The sequence below is a fragment of the Hippopotamus amphibius genome, chromosome 3, assembly GCF_030028045.1.
Source record: "Hippopotamus amphibius kiboko isolate mHipAmp2 chromosome 3, mHipAmp2.hap2, whole genome shotgun sequence".
Classification (NCBI taxonomy): Eukaryota; Metazoa; Chordata; class Mammalia; order Artiodactyla; family Hippopotamidae; genus Hippopotamus; species Hippopotamus amphibius.
The window spans coordinates 148,482,823-148,495,326 of NC_080188.1; the positions used below are offsets into that span (position 1 = coordinate 148,482,823).

The 12,504-nt window shown below is 37.1% G+C and overlaps 1 protein-coding gene across 1 annotated transcript in view; it reads right to left on the reverse strand.

The window, feature by feature from the left end:
- CATSPERE (catsper channel auxiliary subunit epsilon) overlaps nucleotides 1–8,795 on the reverse strand; it is a 256,584-nt gene extending 247,789 nt beyond the window's left edge. Inside the window, exons 1-2 of the mRNA XM_057727707.1 lie at nucleotides 8,576–8,795; nucleotides 2,183–2,231 (exon numbers count right to left, since the gene is read on the reverse strand). Coding sequence (XP_057583690.1) covers nucleotides 2,183–2,231; nucleotides 8,576–8,640 — 114 coding nt within the window. The 5' untranslated portion in view covers nucleotides 8,641–8,795. The remainder of the gene's footprint in view (nucleotides 1–2,182; nucleotides 2,232–8,575) is intronic.
- Nucleotides 8,796–12,504: the final 3,709 nt, after the last annotated feature.

A 12,504-nucleotide genomic window follows, 5' to 3' on the forward strand; every position in this document is an offset into this window, starting at 1 on the left:
CAGATATCAGGCTCCCTCGCCAACCTCTTCAGGCAACATGAAATTGATGGGAAGGCTCTGCTACTACTCAAAAGTGATGTGATAATGAAGTATATGGGGCTGAAGTTGGGGCCAGCCTTAAAGTTATGTTACTATATTGAAAAACTTAAAGAAGGAAAATATAATTTTAAAAAATGTATAAGTTTAGATTAGACATAATTTTCAGTTGTCTTTAACTTTTTAATTTAAAAGTATTTTTATTCTCGTAGCAGTTTTTATTTTGTAGACAGTTCCTCTAAAACTAAGTTATATCCAGAATTGCAGAACTACGTTACAAGTCCAATCTACTTCTTTAAAAAAATTAACATTAGTATTAGCATATTCAAACTGGCAATTCTTTATGTCTTTTTATTATTTTACACTTTACAGTTTATTATTTTATTGTACAGTTTACAAATATACTTCATGCAGGAAACAGAGAAACACCTTTGATTTTGATTAATGTTTATATATAAAACCAAAACAGCTATATCCCAAAGGGGAAAGTATCAGGGACTGACAGGCTCTCTAATGGAATCCATGACAGGTTTTCCTTAGAAAAGAATTTAAAGATGCAACTGTAGATATCTCTTTTTCAAATATTTTGTCTGTTACTGCAATGCTCTGTTTGTGTTCCACCAATTTCTGGAAAGGGAACAGCCATATAAATTATTTTCCTTTTGTTACTATTTCTCTTATGTGTTGTATTTGTTCATATTTAAAGAAAAAAAAACAAGCTTATAAACTTTCATAAAGTGTTCTTATCAGTTTTTGATAAATTTTGAACAATTATAAGATAGAATGGTTGTTTTATGCAGGAGATATACTACAAGGGTGGTTTGGATGGAGTCTGATTAAATGTTTTCAATGAAATACCTGTTATTTCAAAACTTTACATATTTTCTCTAAACTCAGACATTTAACTAGGCATTCATTTCTCACATCTCTATATGAAGACACCTGTGCCCAAATTTTTAAAATATATATATATTTTATTGTCTGTGTTTATTCCTCTTACAGATACTATACCATATTTATATATTATTCTATACCTGTAGGTATTCAAACAAGCAAATCTGTTCTTTTTGAATTTAATATGGCACTTTGCACTGCTGCAGAGGTAATGGTTAACTATTTATATAGCTGGATGTTTTTATCCTGAAAAAATATGTGCATCATTTGCTATCACTAGTACCTCTCAGCTTAGTCTTCAGGGGATAAGAAACAATCCATAGACTGGTTTCCATACAGGTAAGTTCTCTGTCCTATGCAATGTTGCTAGTTAATTTGCTTAGTTCTGAGCCATTTATTCTGCTAAATTTTGGAAGATGCATTAATTCAGACTTATCATTTTGGGCTTTATTTTTAAAGTTAGAACTTTCAAGGGGAAATAGTGCTATATGTCTATTGTGATTACTTTGTATAACTTTGGTGTAATGTTTATAAGCTATGAAATCTGTGCTAAAGGTACTGGCCATTTGTTATAAATGCCAATGAAATGTACACCAGGGGCAAGAATGTACATTTTCTTTTTTAGAAAACCAAATGTACTTTATATGAGAATGCTACTATTTAAAGGGTGGTTTCATCTATGTTGTTATTCATTTTGTGTTATAAGACAAAATTCTAATTTAAACTTGGTCTTCTCTCAAATTGTTTGTGTGAAGATGCTGTGCCCAGTTAAACAGTCCTCAGGTGTTTGTATAAATAATGTTTTACAGTTTTCAGATTTTAAAATATAATAAAATTAAATAACCTCAAAAAAAAAAAAAGTAATGTAGAGAATGAAGTCTATAGTTTGGGTGACCATGCAACCTGATTTGTCTAGACAGTTCCAATTTACACCTATTGTCCCAGTATAACTGTTAATAGCACTATCTTTAATTCTCAGTGGTTTAGACAATATATTGTATGGTCATCCTATCTGTATCATAACACCGTTTTATGAATGCTAAATCACAAAAACACTCAAAACAACACTACCTATTTTTGCTACATACATGTTTAAAGACATTTATTGGTGGGAGAATTTACATTCGAAAGACAGGATGAGGAAATAAAAATAAAAGAATGACATTATGCTGTACAACTGATTATGATTAATTTTGCTCTCTGCTATGAAGTCAAAAAAAATAACTATATTGTAAAAAAATTAAACACTTACAGTACTTCTGGTACTAAAAATGCGGTAGTTTGGGCTGTTACTGGAATACCTGTAGAGAAAAATGTCAAATATGAATTTTAAAGCTAATTTCTCCTCCAAATAAAAGGGATTCTATACATGATTAGAGCATGCCTGGGCTGCCACGAGCTTTACACTCCTGTGCAAGCACCCTCTTAGGAAGTATAGTCAGGGCTAAAACTGTAAACATCAGCAACATCTACCCACAACTCAAGGTGTGTTCAAGGTGGCTCAGTATCTGAAGACATTATAGTGAGAAGTAAATACTTCTACATCTTGTTTTTTTTTAGAATAAAAACTATTGAAGAATATTGGCTTTAACTCATTCACCTGTAAACTGAGTTAAAATAAAATGAAAAAAGATTGAAAGTCAAAAAATTAGTACTTCTTATCTGAAACACTGAAGTAAAGAGCAAATTTCTGAGTCCTTGTTCATTATCATTTCTCACTATTATTTAGGGTACTTTAATTTCTGTCTCTATGATCTATCTACTGTCCAATAAAAATACGTGACCCACCTACGTAATTGAAAATTTCCTAGTAGCAACACTAAAAAAGCAAGAAAAAACATGAAATTGCTTCTAATGATGTATTTTATTCAAAAGTAATCTTTGGTTTGTTTGTTTGTTTTTTTTTTCTTTTTGGTACTAAGTCTTTGAAATCTGGTATATATACTATATTTACATCTCAATTTGGATTAGCCACATTTCAAGTGCTCAAAAGCAGATAAGGCTGGTGGCTATCATAAAGCATCATCTTAAAATTCCCTTTACCTTCCCTTTGCTTCAGTAATCTATTCCATGTCTATCTTACACACTCAATTGCCATTGGAATTGCTCCATCCTTAAAATCTTAAATCAGAGGCAATTTCTGTGTGTATTTGTATGTGGAATTGCTGGGATATCACTATGTAACTCTTTTACCTGAATTATAAAAAGTCTTAACAGCATTCTGAATTCTTATTAACAGATGTCAGTCACATAATGAAATATATTTTATTACTTAATAATGAAACATTTTATCTACATGCAGATCAAATATAAAAACATGTTAATGTATTTTTATATATCCCTATAAATTAAAATGAAATATATTTTCATCAAAGGTCTCTTTTCAAGTAAGTCTGAACCGCCTCCCACTTATGAATGTAACATAAGACCTCTTTCACTATAGTAAGAAAGACAGAAACCTCAAGAAAGAGAAAGATACAAGTGGAAGATTTTGCATTTTAATTTACAACGTTAAACTGGGCAATTTTTAAATGAAACCTGGAAGCTAAATGATAAAACAACATTTTCTGACAAGCCCTTCTCCCCACCGACTCCTTTATCAGCTTCCAACTCCTACTAAGGCTGAGGACAGGGTATGGAGGGAACAGTAGCTAAAGGAGTCATATTTAATTTATTAACTTCATTACAGACAACTATAATAACACCTTCTCATTCTTGCTTCCTTAATTATGTCAAATATTTAATGTGTTATTGTTGGAAATGGATCTGGAATGATCAAAAGTGTGGGTGTGGAGATGGCCCATGTGCTACGACTATTTTTTAATGAAAAGGACAATGCCATCTCACTCTGGGACTCTAAGTATCTTTGCTGTTCTCACGAGTATATTCCCACTCTACCAGTTCTTCAAAATCAAAGAGAATTCTTGACCTTTACCCCTTCCTTCATCTTCTAAGAGATAAGCCCCTTCCTGACTTCACTTTTTCTCTCAGTATCCAGCCTAAAAAATATATTCTTTGGGTAAACCATTTTCTCTCAAATCCCTTATACATCTTACTGTACCTATCCTGGAATTTGTCCTCGATAGGTCATACTCTTAGGCATCTGACAGAAGCATTTGCTAAATCATTCATGTGGGACAACCATATACTGTGGGAAGCACAAGATTCCCACAGAAAGTCCAGTCTCCACTGGATATATTAATCTAACACAACCAAGACTTTGAGACAAAAAGTATTTTCAGGGACAAAGAAGATCAATCCGTTATAAGGGTGATCCAAAGAGCATAAGAAAACATATTATTTTCAAGTGCATATGGAACACTTACAAAAATTGATCATCTATTAGGCCATAAAGCAAGTCTCACAAATTTCAAAGAATAGGTGTCATGAAGACCCTGCTCTCTGATTATAGTACAATTAATGGAGAAGTTACTTACAAAAACATAATCAAATATTTACATATTTGGAATTAAAAAACAAACTTCTAAATAATTCAAGGGTTATAGAAGAAATATTGACTATAGTTAAAACTGTCTAGAAGTGAATGATAATGAAAAGATTACACATCATTTCTTATGGGATACAACAAAGGAGTACTATATGGGCTATTAATACCTTTAAATGCTATATTAGAAAAAGAATAAAGACGAAAAACTGTGAGCTAAATGTCTTGCTTAAGATATTAGAAAGCATCAGAATAAGCCTAAAGAAAATAAAAGAGATAAAAATGAAAACAGAAATCAATAAAACAGAAATCAATAAAATAGAAAACAAAAATACAAAGAAAGTAAAACAGACAAGCTTCTGACAAGACTGATCAAGACAAAAAAGAGAAAGAAGATACAACTACATAATATTAATGAAAAGGGACCATAATTACAAACAAAGGCAGAGTAAAAATATAAGGAAATATTTTCAATATGTGACAATTTAAAAAAAATGAGTGAAATACATTTTAATGTATATTACCAAAAATTGACTCAAGAAGAAATTAAAGGTTTAAATAGTTCTACAAGACAGTAAAGGATCTGAAGCAGTACTTTAAAATCTCCACTAAAACACTGTGCTCGGGGGGTTAACATATGAGACCAATCACAACATTCAAGGAACAAGTTATCCCAATCCTATACAAATTCTTCCAAAGAACTGAAAAAGAGATAATACTCTCCAATTCATTCTGTAAAGCTTGTGTTACACTGATATCAAAACCAAACTAAGACATTATGAAAAAGAAAAATATAGATATAAAAATCCTAAAGAAAATATTTGCAAATTTAAAGCAATGTATAAAGGGATAATAAACCATGACCAAGTTGCCCTTGTCCTATGTATGCAAAGATGATTTTGTTAGAAAGCTCTATAAATGAAACTCACCACACATATTAAAGAGGGGAAAAAATGCAATTGTTTCAATAGGTGAAAAAATATAATAAAATTTCATATAAATTCATAATTTAAAACATTTACTAAAGAAGAAATGCAAAGAAAGTTTCTTAAACATGATAAAAAGTATCTACAGAGCACCTAGAGCAAACAATATCCTAAATGGCAATACATTAGTACCATCCCCTTAAAAATCTGGAATGAGGGAAGGATGCCACTATTACAGTTTCTATTCAACACTGTATTGGAAGTCTTAGTCAGTACAATAAGAAAAATAAATCAGGATTGAAAAGGAGGAAACAGAACTCATTTTTACAGGAGACCTAAATAGAGATACACAATGCTCATTGCAGAGGAAGATTTAATATTCATAAAGATTTCACTTCTTCCCTGCTATAGAAATAGATTCACTGCAACTCCAAGCAAAATCATTAGTTTTTCACAGTACTTGATAATCTGATTCTAAAATTTATGTTTAAGTGTAAAAATTCAAGAATGATCAGAAAGCTTCTCAAAAAGAACAGGGAAAGGAAGACTTGCCCTACCAGATATTATAACTTAATACACTGTATTATTGGTGCATCAGCAGACAAACTGACCAATGGAATAGAGCGGAATAGTAAACCCACGATAGGCATATGTCCATATGTAAGTTTTGTTTAGGAAGTTTTGTATAGGACAGATCAATTGAGGAAAAGAGGAAAATGGAGGTGAAAAATAGATCTGGATTCATAAGGAAAAAGAAGTAACTGCATTCCTACCTTAGATCATTTAAGAAAACCAACTCCACTGGGATAAGAAATATCAAAAACCAAATGTTAATACTTTTAGTGTAACCAAGCAGGACCCCATGGGGCCTTCCTGGAACAGACCTCTCCCCACTATGTCCTCTGCTTGCCTCTTGTTTACAGAAAAGCTTTAGTCTCCCATGCCTCCCCTGAGTCTCAAAAGGCTGGCTCAAGAATTAATGAAAGAATGTGAACAGGTAGTAACAAACAAGAGCAGTTGGGCCTGAAGAGCTAGTAACAATTTAAATAACAGATCAGCCATATAGCAGTCACAGAATCTTTAGTTCCTCCCTGAAGGACATAGGTAACAGTGTTTGATGCACATTCCTGAGCTGTTTTGCAGATACTAAAACCCTCACCAGAGGGAAGAAGTTAATTTCATGCTGACCAACAGTACATAGACTCTGTTGGAACCAGAAGGTTGATGACTGAGATTCACAAAATACCACCCTGTTACTTTACAGTCAACCAATAACAGAATTGTGCACAAGCCAATCATACACCCTAAAACCCTCACCCTCAAACTATCTTAAAAAACCCTTCCCTGAAATCCACTGGGGAGTTCAGGTCTTTTGAGCATTAGCCACCCATACTCCTTGCACCTGCAATAAATGCTGAACCTTCCTTCACCACAACCCAGTGTCAGTAGATTGGCTTTACTGTGCACCAGGAAGCAGTCTCAAGTTCGGTAACACTGGTAGGAAATTTAGGTAAATAACTCTTACACCTCAGGGCAGGGAGAGATTTCTTAAATAAAACATCTGCCCTGGAATTCTCAACTCCCCTCAAAGGCTAACAATAAAATACAAATTCATTATATTAAGTTTAAGAAATCTTTTCCTTTAAAAGCATACCTTATTAAAAACTAAAATTCAGAGAGTCTGTGACTACCACGACAAAAAATACCATTTTTGTCTTCCCTAACCTCTAATTGAAATTTAGCATTTCCTTAAATTATTAATGTACATCAGGAGTTGGCAAACTATGTTCTTCAGGCCAAATTCCATCTTTTTTTTTTTTTTAAAGCTCTTTACTGTAATATAATTGCTTTACATTGTTGTGCCAGTTTCTGTTGTACAACAAAGTGAACCAGCTGTATTTATACATATATCCCCATATCCCCTCCCTCCACTCCTTCCCACACTCCCTATCTCACCTCTCTAAGTCATCATCAATCCTCCAGTTGATCTCCCTGTGTCATGCAGCAGCTTTGCACTAGCTACCTATTTTACATTTGGTGGTATATATATGTCAATGCTACTCTCTTCCATCTGTTTTTTTAAGTAGATTTTTATTTGCACACAGCCGTGTCCTTTGTCTATTGGTGGTGTATGCTGTTCCCTACAATGGCAGAGCTGAGTAGCTAAACATAAATCACATTGCCTGAAAAGCCTAAAATATTTAATATCTGGTCCTTTACACTAAAGTTTGATGACATCTGGTGTACAACATAACAAACTTTATAAACTCCCTGAGTTCACAGGTGACCCTAAATCAGTGACCCTAATTTTTTGACACAGGCAAGTGTTGAAAGCTTGAAATATACCAAGCCTCACAACAACCCCATGAGATAAGCTTCACCATCTTCATTTTATAAAGAAAATGAAGGTTTACAAAGTTCTGTTAGAATGCTATGTTTTCACTTTTTCTCAGTACTTCAATGATCCTTTCCAACTTTACTCTTATTCTATTTGACTTCTCCATCTGTCCACTGAGATGCCATGATCCCTTCCCTCTGAAACCTCTGATTTATTGTTGGTATCCTTACATTTTAATGTTAGAAGGTAATAATTCTTGTTACAGCAAAGACTCCATTAAACAGAATATTTGCAAAATGTGATTTTTCTGGTTAATTATCTGTATTTTAACCTGTGTTGAAAATCTATAATATTTTGATACACCTTCCAATCCAGGAGTACCTAATGCTGACCAAAAAGCAAACTTGCATGGAGGATTTCTCAGAATCAGAAAGTTTTCCTCCCCCAAATCAACCCACTTTATGCGGGAATTACATATTCTTACGATTGTACAGTGTATGTTTTATAAAGCACTCTCTCACAAATCATTCAGCCACAGCTACCTAATATAAATCATCAACTACCTAGTTACCCCACTGAAGCGCCCCCGCCCCCCATTTCTGGTGGAGACTTTTTGGTTCTCCTGTGCTTCGCTCCTCTCTGGCAAGAGGGTGCAGTGGGGGATCCGCTGTCCGGGGACGCCGACGTGAAGGTACCGCGACCCTATGGCTGGAACTTGGGGCGACAGCCAGTCCTAACAGCGTGCCCTTATTGCCCGCCCTCACGCACTGAAAACTCTCGGAAGGGGCGGGGGGAGCCGGTGCTGGTGTCGGGGGAAGTGGGAGACGAGGCTGTGGGCTACACGGGCGCCAGGCCCTGGGACGCTGAGGCGCCGGGGTGGGGCCCCACCTGCCCGGCCCCAGGGGCGCGCCCTGCCCGCGACTGGTGTCTCTCTACCTCCACAGAGCCGAGCCGCAACAGCTCAGCCAGGACAGCAGCACCGCCACTCCTGAGACTGCCATGGCGCCGCTTCGCCGCCACCCAACAGCCCGGCCGCGCCCGCCAGTCCGCGCGCTGCCGCGGACGCCGGTAGCCGGAGATGCTCGGTGCCCGCTCCGGGGGGGCAGGGTCAGCCGCTCACCGCGAGGCAAGCGCGCGTGCGAGCGTTTTCCAGCCGGCGCCGTGGGGCGGGGTCAGCCGCTGCCTGCGAGGCGAGGGGTGTGCGCATGCGTGCAAGCGCCGTACCCGCGGCTCTCTAGGCCGCGGAAAGTTAGCTGCTGGGGGTGAAAATGTAGATCAGATTTTAGCAAAAGCAGAATTATGGTTTTTTGGAATGACATAGCAGAACCACTTAGGAAAATCCGAATTGACTGGATGAAGGTGAAACTCTTAATTTAAGATAGTGTGTCTTTCAGCCCAAACCTTCGTTGTGAAGTATATAATTACTGCGGTAGCTATTACATAGCTGGCAGTACTTTACAGGGAGCAGGCACTCCGTAAGTGATTTTAAAGTTGAACAGAAATGAATAGTAACGTGTGCTTCTTGAACGCCTGCTTTATGCCCAACACTACCTCGTGCACTTGAGTACAAAGAAACAGGACAGGACCTTCCTGGTGGTCCAGTAGCTAAGACTGCGCTCCCAATGCAGGGGACCCGGTTCCATCCCCGGTCAGGGAACTAGATCCCACGTGTGGCAGACAAGTAAGAGTTCGCATGTTGCTGCAAATAAAGATCCCGCCTGCTGCAACTAAGACCCAGCGCGGAGGGAGGGAGGAAAGAGAAAGCATTCTGGTTTGCACAGGGATTTGAAATCTTGTAGTAAAGCCAAGATAAACAACAGAGTTATCACATAGTATTATAATTTATCTGTTTACTTGTACAGTACACCAAATAATCTGAATCCTTGAGGACTACAATTGTATCTTTATTAGTCTTTATGTTATCAGTGCCAGCATAATCTTATTTCGCAGTAAATTCTCAGTGTTTACTGACTTAACAAATCACTGAATAAAAGTAGTAAAATTCACTCTAGGGACTATCAGGGAATGTATACATATGATTTGGGAGACACTACATTCAATGTGATTCTATTCCCAGTTTATTCCAAAGCAACTTTATGTCAGAAGTAGATGCCATAGTTAATTTGTGTTGCAGTTGGAAGAGCATGTGATCAGCAGCAGGTATTGTCAACCACAAAAGCAAAGCATCCAATTATTTTACCAGCAAAATGGATTTATTTGGAAATACCAGAGAATTGCAACTTGGGACGGGCAAGCTGTGGTGAATCATAGGCAAGTCTGGAGAACAAAGGAGAAGGGGCTTGCTTTTATTAGGTTTTCAGAGGAAATGCTTGAGTTGTTTTGAACAAATGTGCATTGGAGAAGAGCCAGGGTTGGAGGTTGTGGCATTTTCTCATCAGGTGCAAGTGGTAGGTAGTGCATTGCTGCTGGGTCAGGGAAGGATCTTCCTTCCTTTTTCTTAAAAGCAGGAAACAAAATTGTTCTTTGAAAAATGTCCTCCCTTATACCAGAAGAAAAGTAACATTCTTATCTTCCTGCTTGCTTCTGGTTATGCAGGCTGCAACAAGTGGCAGGTGGGTGACAGCTCCCTCTTTAGGGCTTCCTGAGTCCATTTAAGGTGAAGTTTCCTTTATTTTCACACACACTCCTCATCTCACCCCCAGCACCATTGCAGACACATCATTTTCACATAGCTCTTCAGGAATTTAAAATATTCCAAAGTTCAGAGGGACAGGCTCATGGTTAACTCTAATTTTGAAACAATCTAAGGAATCTGATAAGCCTGAATCTTTTCCCTATAGGTAGAATTTCCCCCTACCACATAGCAGTTAAGTGACATGGAATTGAAATGACAACCACAGTCAGTCTGGGCAAGGGGAGTGCAGGGTGGGAGTGCATGATAAGGTGGAGTGGCTTTGTGGGAACAAGAATAGCCTGTTCTTGGAGTGGTAAAGAATCAAGGCGAACAGGGGGACATCAGGACCATGGCTCAGCTATTCATTCTTGAACCAGTGCCTAGGCTGTACAGGCAGAACCTGCTTTCAAATGACTGAATTACTTACAATAGGTGGTTACCTTATTGTAGTTGCCCAAGTTGAGTGAGCTCAGTTTCTATTGAAAGCCCTATTATCTTATTTTGAAATTTACCTCCCCTTTGACAGGGGCAACTCCTCCCTAAAATGGAACTCAGGTAGTTACCCAACCCCTATTTCACATCTCATACCAGATCTTGTTCAGGACAAAGTGGGAGGAAAGGTAATGTATAAACCTGTGGGAACTGATCCATCTCCCCTCACCTCCTTAGGGCCATAAGCGTCCCCAGCCTACATTCCATCTCTTCCCAATTTCCCTAGGTTATAGTTCCATCCTGGCCCCTAATCTGAAATAGACTATCTGGGGTCACCAGGGACCCTGCACTATTTGTAGCAGAGGACATGTGCTTAGCATATCAAATTAGAATCACTTGTTACAAGACCATGTTTGGGGTCCATATCGTTTATGTCATAGGCTACAAACTACTCATGGATAATATTGTCTCTGTAGATATATGAGGCAAAATACATTTCCGATTTCAATAGACATAAAATGAATTTGGTGAACACTTCTGCCACTTCACCCTAAATTCTGTGGACTATGTGTCTAAATTCTGACATTTAGACACATAGTCCAGGAATCCTTGATCACAATTGAAAGATTGGCACTGCTGAAGTTAACACCTTTATTTTTTTGCCCTCGGAAGTCATAGCCAAAGTTATGGCCATACTGATGTACATGCTGCATGATCTGGTATCACTTCTGTTTTCATTGTCTTTGTCAAAAGGCATTACAAAAAAGTGCAGTACCTAATTTGTAACCTACTATTCCTGCATCAGAAATATAATTCACTCTAATCACTAACTTCATTTTAAAAATTTGCATGAATACATAAAAATAATATAGCATCCAATGGAGTTTAAATTCCCTTAACAAGTATTTAAAATGTGGCAGACATTGGGCCAGGCACCAAATGTGTAATAGTAAACAGGATATTCTGAAGAGGAAAATTAGAAACTTGCACTCAGCTAAAAATAACTCCATGCTCATTCTGCTCTTGTAAAATATGCAAAAACAGGATGACCTAGCAGTCAAATGTAACCATAAGATGTTTTGCTAAATATGGAATGTTCTGCACCTGCTCTTATAAGTTTCTGTTTGGAAACTTCTGTGCTCTGTAAACCAAGTAACAAATCTACCAATTCTAACTGTAATCATGTGCACTGACCCGGTTAAAAGTAAAGTTCACCCTGAGCTCGGGGCCCAGAACTTTGGAGCGTTAGCTCGTCTGGGACTGCCAGCTTAATAAACCTGAGTTCTCCAACCCTCCAAGTGTGGTGCTTTGTTTCTCGACGGACCAATTTCTGCAACAATTCTTGGTCCCTACACTTATGAAACTTACCTTCCTTAGAGATGAGCAAGCAGAATCAAGGATTTAATTTTTAAATAGATATACATTGAGGGGATAACAGAAAAGAAATGTAACCTAATTATGAAGGGTCTAAGAACTAATGTTTAGGAATGTGAGCTTTATATAGGAGCATTCATTGGTTACATTCTTCTAAAAGCCTTTTAAAAACATATATTCAGAAAAGTGCACAAAAGATGTGTACAATGCTTAACAATTTATTACATAACCACTACATAAATGTTTAAAAAGTAAAACATTATCAGCATTTCATAAGCCCTCCTTACGCCCCCTCCCCAAAATCATTACTCCCACTTTTGCCACGAATCGAGCATCCATATACATGGGTCTGTTTCTGAGCTATTTTGTTCTGTTAGTCTTTTGTCTATCCATGTGACAAACTGTGATATCTAATAGAAGAATT